Consider the following 15829-nt stretch of genomic DNA (forward strand, 5'->3'; position numbering starts at 1 on the left):
AATAGCATTATTATGTTAGCCAGTTTTTTATTTTATTTTCTGGAGCTAGCACCCACCACTTAAAGAAGTTATTTTTTTTTTCTGGTAAACACCACTAATTTGTATTAAGTGTTTATGTACCTTTCTGTTTCTTTGTATCACATCATTGCAAAATTTAATAAAGTTTAATATGAATGAATGTTTACCCTTCTATATATATCATATATATATATATACTATGTTTACCAATTATAAAAAAAAAATGAAAATCTTGTGAGTTGTGAATATCATATACAAATTCAAAACTGTTACTTATATCCAAAACTAATATCCATAATTTGATTAAATAAAGAGAAACAAAATTCCATAAAAAAATTCATATACCATTGTATTTCTTTGTATCACACCATTACAAAACTTCGTAATAAAATAGAAACAACAAAACTAAAATCTAGCATTTTCGAATCCATGGAGGTCGCTGACTCTATTCATATGCTTCCTCATGATCGCCACTTTAGCCAATCTCTCAGCCGCTCTCCACGCTGAAGTCGGTGTAAGCGGCTCACTCTTCTGAACCACCGGCTCTGGACTCTTCACCGCCACGTGTCTACCTCTCAAACGGTTCAAATCTGCCAGCTCAGCTTCCAAACCACGTAAGCACGAATCACTTGAGCTCAAACCGTATTGCACCAACAAGGCTCTAGCTGATGTCAGCATTCGCTCAGCCCCCGAGTAATCATTGACTTCCACTAACCGCCGAGACTCGGCAACGGCTCGTGTGCTGACGTGGAGGTTTCGTAGCCTTGCGATGCTCGGGTCAGATGATCTAACGGTCGTGGGACGTGGTATCATTAGCGCGCGATCTTCATAGTTTTTGATTTCCTGAGTCGTAGGATCCACGTGGCGTGATCGGACGGTCATGATTCTCTGGGATCTACTAGACGAAGGTGATTTGAGTTCCACCAACACTTCTCTTTCTTCATCGCCGTACATGTCACCCAACCGAATCAACCCGGATCCGAGCCAAACGGGTCGACCCGAGAGTGAATAAACTGATGTCACCTTTCCTTGACCCGACCCGGAAACTAATCCGAGATTTAGAGTAAGATCTTGAACCGATAAACTCAACAGACTCTTGATACGTTTGGCAAACACGTCCTCGGGGAGAGCGTGATTACACGCGCCAAGCCAAATAGTGTGCGTTGGGATTTCCAAATGAGAGAAGCGCGTGGAAGTCACAAAATCCGGTTGGGCTAATTGGGCTTGGTGGGCCGAGTTTCTATTACGGTCCGTTAACACGAAGATGGTGGTGAAGAGATTTTTCTGCCGGCGATCTTCGATCACTTTAGCCGCTTTCTTAACGGCATCATTAACACTCATTCCGTCGCCATCACCGGAAATATCGTCGACGATTCTTCTAGCTAATCGCCTTCCGTTCGCCGTCATTCTCCGTAACGGCGTCAATCGCTTCGAGCTCGACGAGAACGAGACCATCGATAAACGATCCGTTTCTCGTAGAGACGATATAACTTGCCTCATCGCTCGCTTCACCATCTCAATATTCCCTCCGCTAACGTCAATAACCGTTACAAGATCCACCGGAGATCTACGCGCCGTCGGTAACGACGGAGATTTGATTTTCATGAGCACCGAGTACGTCTCGTTACCTCTCCCAACCGCCACAATTGCAGCTTCTGAAGACAGCTTAACGTCCACGTGTCCAGTAACGGAATCCGTTAACATTTTCTTCGTCGTTAACGGTGACGGCGTGTTAACGTAAAACCCTTTAAATTCTCCGTCATCGTTATCTTCTTCTTCTTCGTCTTCGTTTGATTCCGGTATAGTGTTGAAACCGGTACGAGAGATTGGAGATGAAATCAAAGGCTCGTCGTCGTTGTAAACTCTTAACGATTTGTTATTGTTCTTTGATTCTCGGATCTTGGAATCGGATTCGGATCCAGATTCGTGGAGAGAAGAAGAGAGAGACAGAGGAAGAAGCGAAGTTTCTCTCCATGAAGCACCACAAACAGGACAATCGGAGAGTAGATTCCGATCACCGGCGCGTGAAGCTACGCAAGGGAAATGAAACGTATGTGAACATTCCGCCGTGAAAATCGCCGTTCCTCTTCCAGCTTTCGCGCTTTGTAAACAAATTCCACATTTGCTACTACTGATGCTACTCTGTTCATAACACAAACGTAAAAATGTTAACTTTGAGTTATTTTTAAAAATGTTAACTTGGTTGTTTCGATTTAGGATTCTTACTTTGGTGAAACAGAGTTTTGATTTGAGTAGAGAAAAGCTCGCCGGAGATTTAGGTGAGGAAGGTGTAGAAGAAGAAGAAGAAACGCTGAGGAAAGAGAGAGGACTTCTGTTTCTCGTCGGAGTAACGTCCCCGGAAGTATCGCATTGAAGCTTGGGACTAGCGGGAAGAGACGGTGAAGGAGTGGAGATAGCTGTAGCAGACCAACTCTGACAAGGAATGGTAGGAGAGCAGGTTACAGAATCGGGTCGGGTCTCAGACCTTGGAGTAGACGGGTTAGAGAAAAACCCGAATCTTGAAGTTGTTGTTGGTTTTTGTCGATCAAGTGAATCATCGACTCTGTTGTTGTCTTTCTTTTTATGAATCGAACTCCAAAACGTTCTTCTCAAACCATTCATCATCTTCAACTTCTTTACTTACTATTTCTTCGTAGTGACTTCAACTTTAGATTGATGAGAGGAAAGGAAATGTTTTTGAGGTTTTAATGTAAGACAGAGAGTGGAGAGATAGAGATAGATAAAGAAGAACAAGAGAAAATGGTGGGGTTTGAGTTTTTTTTAATAAAAGTGGCCTACTTTTGTTTATTTCACAATTAAAGTTGTATTGTAAAGATTGATTATTGGGATTATCAAGATTTTTCTGAAGATAAATGAAAAACAAAAAATGTTCTCTAAAAAACTGTAAATTATTTTAAAAGTTACTGCTTGGCTTTTGGTCTAGAGACTGAATCACCCTACGAGTCTACAAATGTAATTGTAATTCTTTTTTGCCTTTATTAACTCAAGCTCCGAATCATTGGTGTAGCTTGTTACAGTCGAAATTGTTCTATTAGTTGATATTAGTACTGTATTAAAGACGAGATTAGATAGTAGTTGTAATTAATTTTATCGCGCAGTCAAAATTATCGGGGTGAAAAAAACTTTTTGTATGGTTGGAATTGAATGTGATCAGTAAGAGATAAGGAAACATAATAAATGAACGAGAGTGAACTGCGAAGATGATCTCCTTTATTCAGAGACCGTAGCAGCGGCCTATTACTGAGTATGTGTGTGCACTCTGCTTCAATTCTCTTGTCTTGAGTCGGTCCATTTTTATCTCTATGTTTCTCTCTTTTATTTAATGTGTTTTTTGTCACTTTATTTCCATATCTTCTTACACCTGTTTTTTATAACAGCTTTTTAACGTACATGGCATGCACTGATTCACACATATATGTGGAGTATTTGGATGCTTCACGTGTATATATATAGTGGTCAATTATGTAAAAAGATTAATTTCAAACGGCTCTAGTTTAAAGCACGTCTAACAAAGTGGTATGATTTATTTTCCTAGGTAAAAAAGATGGGTGTCTTTTGTCTGTATATATATAACTATATCTTCACGATCTGAATATTGTGGTTAAATTTTTTATGAAAATAATAACTAATATCTTCAAGATTTGAATAATGTGGTTAACATGTATATATATGAAGATTTGGAGGTATCTAACATTTTAGGACATAACAAAAAGATACTGACATACTACTGCTAAGACTAAATTAGGACTAAAATTTTATCTTAGTATTCTAATTATTGTATGTTTACAAATTAACTTTGCACATTCCCTATGTTTCAGAAGATTTTGGTTGTTTCTTTATGTTCCATGTGCCGCACCGAAACACATATATATAAAAGTATACTATGGAGAAGTGACAATTTACGTGTGTAAATATGCTCTATTTATACTTTTGTATATGTTTTAGAGCAACAACAACTACTGTTGGTACTTAGCTTGTATTCTTTCATATAGGAGAGGAGTTTACATAATTAAAATTGATTTTTAGAAAAAACAAATTACGTAACAGGAACCATTTATGTAACTGTATATAGTTTCATTTGTTAGTTTTGTTCGTTATTTTATTCAATATGATTGAATATATAGACTTAAATGTTGGTAATAACCAACGTATAAAGACAATGAACCAGCAGAACACCGTCCAAAAACTTGAATTTAAATAATTGAATTCACAACGACACGTATTATTTATCACAGCTCCAAGTTCCAATAAACCTATTTCATTAAACTTTAGATTTGGAATAATCTCTTTCGACAAAAGGATAAATCTCAAGGAATAATAAACCAGATAGATAAATTATGATAATTAGGTTATCCAAAACCCCATCTTATACAAGTAATAACTTAATTTTTGTAGCTCATTAGTTGAATTTAACAAATCTAATACGTCTAGGCGAGCCGCACCAGTGGCCAGAGCGGACATGTTTATAATTTTTTATTTTTTTATCTTAAAACTTTTATCAAACTATTAGCTTAATTAAAAAATAAAGACACTATACGACACCGTATCACATAAATCCAAATAGTAGGTCATTCTCGAGAAGTGTACTCATTTGTTGTTTATTCGTCGTATTTTTGATATATATATATCTATATATATATATATATATATATAAAATCTAAGACGTCTAGGTCACTTATTAATTTTGTAATGTTGTTGGTCAACAATCAACTTAAAAAAAAAAAATCGAGATTAAACTCTACGGATGTATTTTAGGGTACTTAAATGCCTAGTGAATCTAAGTTGATGGTTTCTAAATTTGATTTTTAAAGTTTTGATGTCAAACCAAACTCAATTCATAATTTCATATGAGTGAGAGCATCTCATAACTTTATTATCCACGCGGTTCTTAATCATTGTTTCTTTTCTCTTTTCTGATTACTGTTTAGTCAAATACTATTCGAAGACAAGAAAACGTCAAATCTATTCATGTGAATGTTTTGATGCGGTGATTTGACTGTATTGACCAAGAACTAACTACCTAAAATTTCACACATACATTACAATTCTTATCGAGTCTTCGTATGTAGTTAAGTTTACTAGATTTAATCATTGAGATTTGATCAAGACCCACCAAACTTTGAAAATAATATAATTCGCTGTTGAACGGACCACTTAAACACTTGTGTTCCTGAAATAACTTGATGCCAAAAACATCGGCCTAATCCATTCTTCTTGTCGGATTTGATTATATGATGATGATCTATAAAATTTCGATCCTAATTAACAGTAATACTTCGATATATATTAAAAGATCAAAATCAAACAAAATTGTTGTGTGGAAGTAGAGCCATGCGGCACGTGACATGCATGAAGGTCCAGGATACTAAATATGGGTTTATGGAGACGATTCCTCATATCGACGATACCCTCTACCTGGACCAGTTTCTTTCATAACTAAAGTCTTATTTGCTCTAAATTCGAAACCTGAAAAGGAGTGTTTCTATCACTGTATGCTATCAAGTGTTCACATTACTTACACTGATGTGTCACAATTGTAGAGAAATTAACAACCATTTCCGTTGACCAATTCTTATATACTTTTTATATCGTTCGTTATATTTCATCAATTAACCGAAAAAAATCAAAAGAATTGGATCGTCATTTGAATTTTTATGGTGATTTAGAATCTCAATCTAGTTAGAACAAATTATCAGCCTTTAACTAAACCAAGAAAACAAGACCACAACGATTTAGTTATTTTGTGTAATCTCAGTCATAATCATCATATTTTAAGTCAATTAAGCGCTGATATTAGACTTTTCAATTATTATTAAAGATTTTGTGAACCATTATGTAGACAACAAGATTGAGTCGCGTGAGATTAAAAAACTCAGGTAGTGGTCATCAAGTATTTAATTTGTGGATTTGAGCAGAACAATCATCGAAATTTTGAATTTTTCAAAAGAGACTTTAAATTCGTGAATCTTACTACTAGGATCAAGCAAGATCTAATACTTTACACAAATATATACATATAATAAATTAGACATCATACCCCAATGCGTAATTTATTGATTAATGTAGGGTTAGCCATAATTAAACACTACACATGTAACCAAGCAAAGAGGCCTCGAGGGGACATGTTTGCCCTAATCTACTTGGACATTTTATATTTTAAAACTGTTGTTGTTTTTTTTCTGTATAACCAAGCAAGTTTATATATAATTGTATGTTTTGTTATTTGTCAAAAATATCTTGAAAACAATAAATTGGATTTTTTTTTAGTTGACAAAAAAACTAATCTCATCAAATACAACTATCAAATATAACCCGCAGTATTCAAGCCCATCTTAACTTGAGAAAATTGCAAATGTTGTAGCTCATCTTAACCTTATTGAAGCTAGAACAACTTTTTGGTGCCTAATTAGTTTACAATTTTCTTTAAAAATTTAACATATAATAAACCTTATAGCTTTATAGGAAAAAATAGTACAAAAACAAGTGTTAAAAATTTAAATAATGTGTAAACTATATTGAACCTAGAACACTTTTTAGGGGTTTGGATGATGTATTCAATTAGTTTACACAAAATTTAAAAATTCAACACTTAATAAAAACTTTAATAGTAATATAAAAATATAGAAAGCTTTTCACAAATAAACAAAAGGAGAAAAAACGGTAAAAAAAAAATCATTTAAAAACAAAAGAGAAACGAAATTGTTATTACTAATACCTGGTTTGGATTTGGGTGGTTGGGAGTATGAAAAGCCCAATTTCGAAGGCCCATTAGTTAGCCTTTCACTGCACCGTCTCCTTGCCGAAGAAACTCAGTTTTGATCAACATTCATCGAATTTCGAACCTGCTACATTCATAGTCGTCCTTCCTACTTCCTAGTCGCCACCGTCGCCAAAATCCACCGGTGAGAATCGCGTAAGAAGCATCCATGATAACGGATCAAATCGTACGGATAGGTTTTGAGATGAAGAATGAAGTTTTAAGAAATTCACAAAAATATGCTTTTAGTGTTAAAAAGGAGAAAAAGATGAAAGATGGATTTTTGGAAGATGGATCCGAGTGAGAGTTTTTATAAGCAAAGCTTGTTTCAAGAAAAAGGAAATATTTCGATTGTTTCCTTTTGTTCTCCGACGAGGTTAAGAAAAAGGAAATTTGCTCGTAACGGTCATAACTGACTCATAGTGTATTTGTTGAAATAGATCAATGGGATGTTGAAACAGAGATTTGCTCACAACCGTCATATTTGTCTCTTAGTGCGTAACAATTTATCAACGTCAATTATTTCAAGTTTCTTATTTGTTGAAACAGAGAAACTGAGAAACAGAGGCCAAATGCTGCAAAGTGGCTAACAAGTTCAGAACCAAAGAAACCTTGTATTTGAGCTGACAAGAAGAAGATGAACGAGAACAATACCAAGAAAATTCAACACTTGATCAGACCCGATTGAACCTTCATGGTTTCAGAGTAGAATCATCTTCAAAAGTTCATGTTTCAGCCTTTGTTATATATATAAGTTAACTAGCAAGACACAACCTCTATGGTTTCAGACACCATTCTTCTTCAGCTTTATGGTTTCAAACACCCTCACTTGTTACAACATTCTTCTTCAGCTTCGGTAACTTGTAAAATATTATAGAAAGAAATAAAACAACAGAACAAAAAACGTTTTTAAAAATGAATGTATTATTCACTAGTGAAAGTGAGAATCTTTAGTTTCCAAGCTTCTTTATCATCCCAACTATTCCACTTGTGGATGGTCAACTAGAACTGTGCCAAACAATATGATTCAGCAATGGTGCTTCTTATGTCTATCATCAATGAGACACTAGAAAAATGAAAGAGTCATGAATCAACCTCAGCCCGAAGAGGAGATTTCATGAAACCATTCTCCAATTTCAATCAAATCCCATCACAAAATTGACCACTGAAGAATCAAAAACAGAGGCCACTTAGTCAAAAAAACTCTGAAACTCCATAAACTCTGCCCACTCTTCAGCTTTCACTATCCTTTGTTCCTTACACAATTTCACAACAAGACATTACAATGGTGTTTATTAGAAGTAAAGAGTTTCAAAATCCATGGAAGCCATTGATTCTATAGAGGTACCTTGTAATACTCCTCGAGTCCTCGTCCTCGAAATGAAGATTTGAGCAGATGGGCTTTTGGAGGTTGGAATCAAAGGAAGCATCGGATTTGAGGGGGTTTTCGAACATTCTCTTGGCTATTTCGAGTTGATTTCTCTTCCAAGTTGTGTCGTCTCCATTTTTGTTGTTACAGTGGCCGAGCTTTTTGTTTTCACAGCGATGGGTTTACATTGGTTTTGAAATTCAAATTGATCTCGGTTCGGTTTAATTTGGTTTAGAGAAGAAAACCAAAAAAAATACGACACGCGATGGGTTTTTGAGAATGAGGTGCGTGGATCCAAAAATGCATGATTTTTGTGGATTAACCCCTTTAGAAATCGTAGACACGCGCTCAACGCGACATGAGTGAGAGTGGCTGTGAAATAGCACGATTGGTAAAAGTGGAGTATGAAGTGGAGCTCTCTCATTGGCTAAAAATATAAAAAATAGTAGACATATAGCTCCTATCCTCCTCCTCTCCTGCTGAGAATGAACTTCAAATTTTATTCAATCTGAAAGTTGTGTGTGTTTTAGATACAATTGAAAAAAACTTGAATATGGACTTTGTGATACTAAAAAATTTCCTCATCATTTTGTTCTGCAACCATATTTACAGGTTGGAGCTTATAACTGAAAACTTGATTCAAAGAATCAAACTAAGTGAGTTGAATATTTTCTAAACATGTGAAATATATTGGTACAAGTTTGTCCAATCATTTTGCTATTTTCCTATTTTAATGTTTTCTCCACTTTAGGAGATGGACTTTCAAGTGCAAGGAAAGGATTTCAGACCAAGAAACTTTAACTCATTGATCAGACTGGAACCAGTAAGGCTTGCGTGAGGTTCACAAGAAGGCTTATGTGAGGTTGACACTGGATTATGATACTTTAAATGCTGCAATCAAGACTGGAATCATCTAAAAATATGAATCCTTCAGCTTCTTTAACCAGTAATATGTAGATTAACAATATGAATCCTTTGTTGAATAAAGGAAACAATTAAACGTTTGTTTACAGATAAGACTTTACATAATCCAAATTTTATATGAAGCTATCTGTTATTTATTACAACTTATGAATTATGATAAGCACGTTTTTAACAACATCTCCATCAGTTTCATTATTTTGTTGACTATATTAACATTACATAACCATATAATATATATCACTTTTGTTGATTAGAATAATCAAGCTGTAACTGCGTCGTTTTCTACTGATGGAGCATTTCCATTAGCATTGTTCTTCATCATATTACCACATCCTCCACCGCAATTACCGCAGCCAGTGGAACCGCCAGTGCAGGATCCGCCGCCGCAGCCTTCTATCTTTGTCATCCCACCGCACCTACCACCACCACCACATCCACCTCCACCTCCACATCCACCACAACCTCCACAACCACCACAGTGACCACCTTCTTCTTCAATCATGTTCCCACTTAGCTCCTTCGAAAAGCACCTAGCACCACCGTTGATCTTCTCGGCCGCTACAGCAACTGGTGTAGTCGTATCCACATCCATCATTGTTTCTTCTTCTAGCTTTTCTTGACTCAAAACATCAATCTCCGTACTTTCCTCTGTTATTCCATTAGCTTTCACCGTGTCTTTTGCGGCTGCACTAAAGCCTTCCTTCTTAAGAAGATCACTGAGTATGAAAGAAGATACCATTCCAGGCAAAACCAGCCATTTCTCATTTGCCTACATATTGAAACAAACCCCAAGTCAGAAATAACAAAATGGTTGATTACAAGATCAAAGTTGCAAACGTTACCTCAATAGAACCGAACTTCAAATCGAGTAACCCCACAGCTTTACCATAAGGATGTTGCTTTGAGAATTCAACAGCAGTCATGAAATCTTGCTCGCTTCTTAGCTTTGAGCAATGTTTTGGCTCATACTCCAGCTTTCTCCCGGAGTAAACTTTCACCATTCGAGTACCGGAAAGCTCAAACAGAGGACCATCTGTGGCAGGATTGCATGTCTGCTTAAGTGACCATTTTGAGTCGAGCAGAGACCAGAAAGTGCCATCATACTCTGCCAAAACATAAGTTTCACCACACTCTTTTACACCAATAACTTGTCTTCTATCACCTTTTGGTGCTGCGTCATTGGAGTTCCTCATTTGGAGGTTGATCACCTCTGTTTCGGTTTCATCAACAACGCGTGTAAAACTCTTAGCAAGACGTACCTTTCGGAGCATAGGAAGGAAACAAGAGCCTTTCAGTGATGGTCTTGCTTGAACCAAATGTAGAACAGTTGGACTTCGAGTTGGCGGGGTGAACGAGACAGCGACTCTCAAAGAGATGGGATTCGGATCATCTGCCTTTCCCCTTTTAGTTGGTGTTAACTCCAACCACTTCTCAACAGAGAGTTTAGTTACTGGAGAAAGAAACTCCGAAAACGATAAAGAAGTGAAACCTAAGCTCTTAGACTTGGAAGACATTAGTTGGAAACTAAGCTCTCCTGTAGGCTCACACTGGAACAAAGCAACTTGCTTTTCCCCACAAGACTCAGATAAAACGGTAAGCCTACGCTCAGCGTTAAACAGAGAATCTGGTTGAGTTTTGCTGAACAGAACAAAGACCTTTCCTTTGTGAGCATCTGGTAAGTTCTTAACCCCAACAATCTCCAAGATAACTTCAATGACTTTCACCTCTGGATATTGGATTACATTCTGGGACTCTTCCTCTTTCGCAATTGATTTCTTTCCAGAACAAACATAAGGAGAAGTTGTGACTGGCTTTGGGGTATTACCACGGTTCATAGCACCGGCTTTCCAATACCTTCGACCAAATGTTTCTTCCCATTGAGCAGTAGTTCCAGAGAAACCAGTATCAAGCTTCTTACCTTTGCTACGGTCAGAGTCTGTATCATCATGCTCCAAGACCTTACCAATCATCTTAGTCAAATCATTGCAATAAGAGATAGCATGAAGCTGATGTGTGTGCCAGATAAGATCAATATCGTAAGTCGGAACACAGAAAAGTTTGATCGATCTTTCTCGGTTACCCTTGATCAAGTAGAGAAATGCTTTGTATCTAGCCACAGCTTCTTGCAGAAAGACGTCATTATCTACATGAGCTCTTGAAACCTGCAACAAAGATACACAAACAAAATCTATTACAAAACCTTGCAACAAAGTGGTTTGAGACAAGAAGCTGACCATGATGTTACCTGGTAGAAAAATGGGCTTTGTCTCTTGACAGCTAAAACAAGATCATAAGTGGTACATTTCTCAAGAGCTGAGACATCTGCTGGCTCTGAGATTGCATTGGCAAAATCAAGGTCATAAGGCTCCGTAGGATACAATCTTTTCCATAGAGTTTCAGTTTGTGATTTGCAGTTTCCATTTACGGAAGATACAACGCCAGAATTGTCCAGAACTCTCCCATAGAATTGCTCACAATCAGTCTTATACCTCACCTGAAATGATTACCAAAACATTTTGAGCTTTGTATACAATCTAAAGAAGAAGAATATAATCGGATTCGGATATAGATATACCGGATTAAGCCTGTGGCAATGCCAAACCCATTCACAGTCAAGAGGAGGGACTAATGGTCCTTGACAGATAGAAGAAGACTCGGTGTATTGAGCAAGCAAGGGAAGCCAATAAGCATTGTATCTACAGATACAATCACCCAAATTTGAGAGTTTTGAAACAAAATTCTTTATTGCGATGGAAAGAACACAAAACCAGGATTAAAAACGAATTGGTGATATTGATTTAAACCTGTAGATGGCTCTTTGGAGTGCAGGGCCATCGTAGAGACAACGGTTCCGATCAACAGCTCCGAGGAAGAGAAGGTGTTTCTTGGCTGCAGCCAAAAGGTCAACGCTTATATCTATCTTCTGTGCTTCGTTCCACTCCAAAGTTTGCTCCTTTTCCTTGTCCATCTCTTACAAATTTTCACCTGCAAAATACAAAATGAAAAGTCTATATAATTGACCCAAAGTTTTGGTCTTTATCTTCTTATCTTGCAAAAGAACACGCTTTTGAAAAAGTTTGAATAAGAGAGAATCAAACTGTACCAATGGGGGAAACTTTCTCTGATAAAGCTGACTCTTGAATTTTGTTTGAGAGAGAAGACGACTTCAACAGCCACTATTTATAGCGGTGTTCTTTGCCTTTAGAAAATTACGATATTACCCCTCTGACCAGGAGGAATTAAAAAAAAGTTTAAAATCTTTAAGTATGGAACTGTTTCTTCTATGTCGTTATAATTTAATTTTCTTAATCAACATTTGAATATGCGTTCCAACAATTTTAAAAAGGTGGAAATTGCGTGAGATCATAAGATTATCGACCTTCGAGGAACAAAATGCATGTCCATAATTTGCTGACATTTTCGCTAACTTTGTCTCCGTTCATGGACAAAGGTAAGTTCCACAAGTAATTGAATTTGAGGCCTTACAACGACAACGCCAACAACATGACCAAGTCTTTTTCATCAAGCTTCTTTGCACTACAAAAACCGACAAAGCCCAGATTTTCCTATAAACTGTTTTACTTTCAAAGTTCCAAGGGTTACAAAACAATTCAATTATCGCCATTCTTCATCCATAAACCAAACTTAAAAGGTCATAATCTTATGTGAAATTGACTCATTTAACCGGTCAAGATAATAACCGTAAACTTCATGAAAATAACCAATCAAACAAACTACATCCGGGACTCTCAATAGGTTTCGAAGAGATGATACCTCTCAAATAAGGTTTTAAATACACAAAACTAATCAAATTTGTGAGGGAGGAGATAAGCATGTAAACTTATTTTGGGAAAAACCTGATTTCTGTATGGAACCGGTTAGCGGCAACCTCACTTCCTTGAACCACTGGCCTCCTCGAATTCAGCTTCAGGCGTCTGCTCAGTCCCACTTGTACCCTCACCAGAGCTTCCATCGGAACCAGATGATCCAGATCCCTTAGACATGTGTTCTCCGATCTTCGACACTGCCTTGTTTGCAGCTTCGACCTTAGCCTTGATGTCCTCGACATCCTCACCAGCCATAGCAGTCCTGAGATCAGACACTGCAGTTTCGATCTCAGAGGCAATCTCAGCTGGAATCTTCTCTCTGTATTCACTCAAGCTCTTCTCTACACTGTAAATTGTTGTATCAGCACTGTTCCTAAGGTCGATAAGTTGCTTCTTCTCTTGATCCTTCTGTGCGTTAAGCTCAGCTTCTTTCACCATTCTGTTAATCTCATCGTCTGAGAGACCACCTGAAGATCTGATTGTGATATTCTGCTCTTTACCTGTTGCTTTGTCTTTCGCTGAGACAGTAGTAATACCATTTGCATCAATGTCGAATGTAACTTCGATCTGTGGCATTCCTCTAGGTGCCGGTGGGATGCCAACAAGGTCGAATTCTCCAAGCACTTTGTTGTCAGCCGCCATTTCACGTTCTCCCTGAAGAACTTTGATTCCCACTTGCATCTGGTTGTCAGCAGCTGTGGAGAAAACCTAAGAACCAAATCACAATGACAAAAATAAAAGTCAGCAACAGTTTTCAGACGCACTCTGATATTGTACTCTGTCAAGATTCATTACCTGAGACTTCTTTGTGGGAATAGTGGTGTTTCGTGGAATCAACTTGGTGAAGACTGCACCCAATGTTTCAATACCCAATGAGAGAGGAACCACGTCCAAAAGAAGCAAATCCTTCACATCACCACGGAGGATACCACCTTGAATGGCTGCTCCCATGGCAACCGCTTCATCCGGGTTAACACCTTTACAAGGACTCTTCCCAAAGATCTCAGAAACTATCTCTTGCACTTTGGGAACACGGGTCATTCCACCAACAAGAAGAACCTCATCAACTTCCTTAATTGTGACTCCAGCATCCTTCAGGCAGTTTTGGCACGGGGATCTTGTTCTCTCAATCAACTTGCCCACCAAACCTTCAAACTTTGACCTAGTTAAGGTGATGTTCAAGTGCTTAGCTCCTGAAGCATCCGCTGTAATGAAAGGCAGGTTGATTTCGGTCTGAGTTGTCGATGAGAGCTCAATCTTGGCCTTCTCTGCAGCTTCTCTCAGCCTCTGGAGGGCAAGGTTGTCTTTAGTCAGATCAATATTATCTGATCTTTTGAACTCATTAACCAAGTACTCCAACAAGGTGTTGTCAAAGTCTTCTCCTCCCAAAAAGGTATCTCCATTTGTTGCTTTAACCTGATAAGAGAAAAATAATCATATACCCACAAAAGAGAAAAGGCAATTCAAAAAAAAATAACATAGCAGAAGAAGAAACAAGGGACTACCTCAAAAACACCACTTGAGATTTCCAAGATAGAAACATCAAAGGTTCCACCTCCAAGATCAAACACTGCAATGACACCTTCCTTGTTGTTCATACCATATGATAGTGCAGCAGCTGTAGGTTCGTTGATGATCCTCTGGACATCAAGACCAGCGATTTTCCCAGCATCCTTAGTGGCTTGTCTCTGTGCATCATTGAAATAAGCTGGAACGGTAACAACAGCTTTGTTGATAGATTTCCCGAGGTAAGCTTCAGCTGTTTCCTTCATTTTAGTGAGGACATTAGCTCCAATCTGACTGGGAGAAAACTTTTGTCCATTGGCTTCGACCCAAGCATCACCGTTAGGTGCCTTAACAATCTTGTAAGGAACCATTTTCATCTCCTTCTGAGTCTGTGGATCATCAAAACGTCTCCCAATCAAACGTTTAGAACCGAAAATCGTGTTTGTTGGATTGGTCACGGCCTGACGTTTAGCCGGTGTTCCAACAAGGAGTTCCCCTTTTTGGTTCATAGCAACAACCGATGGTGTGGTTCGACTTCCTTCCGCATTCTCAATAACCCTAGCGGTCTGCAAAAACAAGATCAAAGTCAATACCTTTAGAATCCAGAAGCCAAAATCTTAAAAAAATGATCACAGTGTTGAGACAAATTAAGAGAGTTTTACCTTTCCCTCCATCACAGATACACAAGAATTGGTAGTACCCAAATCAATACCAATAACATCATTCCCCACAGGCCTCGAGCTAGATATACATAACAACACACAAACGAAAGTATGAGATAATACTTCAAAAGTGATTAAGTTCTTCATTCAATACCATATACTCAGAGGTTGATGTTACCAGAAAGGTCTCGCCAAGTAACCTAATTTCCCAAACATAGAATTCTTTCCATTTGCGGAAACCTGCAGAGTGAAGAATACTAACAGTGTAAAGCTTCAATCCAAATTTGAACCATTCAAAAACCCTCAGTGAATTATTATCAAATCAACAAGGAACAAAATTAGATTGCTTCACTGATGAATTCAAAGAAAGAAAAAACATAAAGTACGGAACTTTAAGAAACCTAGATCGAAACCCCTAAATCAATTCAAGTACAACATAATAACCCAGATTCAACCGATGGGTAATTTCAATCCTATTAAGTGTTAACGATTTCAGATCCGAAGAAACGTGATTTCTCAAGTAAAAATGAAAATGAAGGGAAAGATACATACGGATTTAAACGCAGATACGGAAGCCATTTGGACTTCACGGCGACGAAAAGACCGTAGAAGCGCGACGGAGGCCATTTGATTGGATTAGAGTCGGTGGAGATTTTTGGATCGGAGGGTTTAAGGTCGGAGAGATGAACAAGAAATGTTTTGGCTGCTGCTTACGCGTAGGGTTTAAGGCCTTATAATAAAGGTT

At 37.6% G+C, this 15829-nt stretch overlaps 3 protein-coding genes, 2 long non-coding RNA genes and 1 other non-coding gene across 12 annotated transcripts; 1 reads left to right on the top strand and 5 right to left on the bottom strand.

Moving 5' to 3' along the window:
• Positions 1 to 309: 309 nt before the first annotated feature.
• Positions 310 to 2707, bottom strand: EDA40 (Zinc finger (C3HC4-type RING finger) family protein). 2 transcript variants are annotated; one of them, NM_179183.2, is made up of 2 exons: positions 2245 to 2707; positions 310 to 2160 (listed from the first exon to the last, which is right to left on the bottom strand). In NM_179183.2, exons 1-2 carry the CDS (start codon positions 2641 to 2643, stop codon positions 424 to 426), a joined length of 2136 nt encoding a protein of 711 aa, NP_849514.1. In that variant the 5' UTR covers positions 2644 to 2707; the 3' UTR covers positions 310 to 423. The 2 variants fall into 2 exon arrangements, with proteins under 2 accessions (NP_849514.1, NP_195502.2); NM_119950.2 differs by having other exon boundaries at positions 348 to 2696.
• AT4G37895 lies at positions 1157 to 2790 on the top strand. The gene is made up of 2 exons (NR_142404.1): positions 1157 to 2177; positions 2258 to 2790. It is a non-coding gene; the product is annotated as an other RNA (long non-coding RNA).
• Positions 2791 to 3942: 1152 nt separating this feature from the next.
• AT4G09675 lies at positions 3943 to 4207 on the bottom strand. Its single transcript, NR_142296.1, has one exon. It is a non-coding gene; the product is annotated as an other RNA (long non-coding RNA).
• Positions 4208 to 7621: 3414 nt separating this feature from the next.
• Positions 7622 to 8315, bottom strand: AT4G03465. 4 transcript variants are annotated; one of them, NR_144053.1, is made up of 2 exons: positions 8145 to 8315; positions 7622 to 7961 (listed from the first exon to the last, which is right to left on the bottom strand). It is a non-coding gene; the product is annotated as an uncharacterized misc_RNA (transcript). The 4 variants fall into 4 exon arrangements; NR_144054.1 differs by having other exon boundaries at positions 7622 to 8044; NR_144056.1 differs by lacking the exon at positions 7622 to 7961 and adding an exon at positions 8032 to 8052.
• Positions 8316 to 9093: 778 nt separating this feature from the next.
• AT4G37900 (hypothetical protein (duplicated DUF1399)) lies at positions 9094 to 12360 on the bottom strand. 2 transcript variants are annotated; one of them, NM_119951.3, is made up of 6 exons: positions 12193 to 12360; positions 11894 to 12074; positions 11665 to 11785; positions 11335 to 11583; positions 9932 to 11251; positions 9186 to 9858 (listed from the first exon to the last, which is right to left on the bottom strand). In NM_119951.3, the coding sequence occupies exons 2-6, from the start codon at positions 12055 to 12057 to the stop codon at positions 9349 to 9351; spliced, it is 2364 nt and encodes a 787-aa protein (NP_195503.1). In that variant the 5' UTR covers positions 12058 to 12074; positions 12193 to 12360; the 3' UTR covers positions 9186 to 9348. The 2 variants fall into 2 exon arrangements, with proteins under 2 accessions (NP_001329025.1, NP_195503.1); NM_001342460.1 differs by lacking the exon at positions 12193 to 12360 and having other exon boundaries at positions 9094 to 9858; positions 11894 to 12177.
• A 28-nt stretch (positions 12361 to 12388) lies between these two features.
• On the bottom strand, positions 12389 to 15804 carry mtHsc70-1 (mitochondrial heat shock protein 70-1). 2 transcript variants are annotated; one of them, NM_001342461.1, is made up of 7 exons: positions 15637 to 15804; positions 15263 to 15324; positions 15085 to 15163; positions 14422 to 14988; positions 13712 to 14332; positions 12947 to 13624; positions 12389 to 12626 (listed from the first exon to the last, which is right to left on the bottom strand). In NM_001342461.1, exons 1-6 carry the CDS (start codon positions 15709 to 15711, stop codon positions 12980 to 12982), a joined length of 2049 nt encoding a protein of 682 aa, NP_001328002.1. In that variant the 5' UTR covers positions 15712 to 15804; the 3' UTR covers positions 12389 to 12626; positions 12947 to 12979. The 2 variants fall into 2 exon arrangements, with proteins under 2 accessions (NP_001328002.1, NP_195504.2); NM_119952.4 differs by having other exon boundaries at positions 12577 to 13624; positions 15637 to 15792.
• Positions 15805 to 15829: the final 25 nt, after the last annotated feature.

The sequence above is a fragment of the Arabidopsis thaliana genome, chromosome 4 (genome assembly GCF_000001735.4).
Source record: "Arabidopsis thaliana chromosome 4, partial sequence".
Classification (NCBI taxonomy): Eukaryota; Viridiplantae; Streptophyta; class Magnoliopsida; order Brassicales; family Brassicaceae; genus Arabidopsis; species Arabidopsis thaliana.

Bases quoted from the DNA above. Each gene is read 5' to 3' on its own strand.
- EDA40 (NM_119950.2), bottom strand. From the start codon at position 2,643: ATGATGAATGGTTTGAGAAGAACGTTTTGGAGTTCGATTCATAAAAAG.
- AT4G37900 (NM_001342460.1), bottom strand. From the start codon at position 12,057: ATGGACAAGGAAAAGGAGCAAACTTTGGAGTGGAACGAAGCACAGAAG. The intron at 11,252-11,334 runs GTAACATCATGG...TCTTTGTTGCAG, and splicing joins AAAGCCCATTTTTCTACCAG to GTTTCAAGAGCTCATGTAGA. The intron at 9,859-9,931 runs GTAACGTTTGCA...TTCAATATGTAG, and splicing joins TGAAGTTCGGTTCTATTGAG to GCAAATGAGAAATGGCTGGT.
- mtHsc70-1 (NM_001342461.1), bottom strand. From the start codon at position 15,711: ATGGCCTCCGTCGCGCTTCTACGGTCTTTTCGTCGCCGTGAAGTCCAA. The intron at 14,989-15,084 runs GTAAAACTCTCT...TTGTTTTTGCAG, and splicing joins TATCTGTGATGGAGGGAAAG to ACCGCTAGGGTTATTGAGAA. The intron at 14,333-14,421 runs GTAGTCCCTTGT...TTCTCTTATCAG, and splicing joins TCTCAAGTGGTGTTTTTGAG to GTTAAAGCAACAAATGGAGA.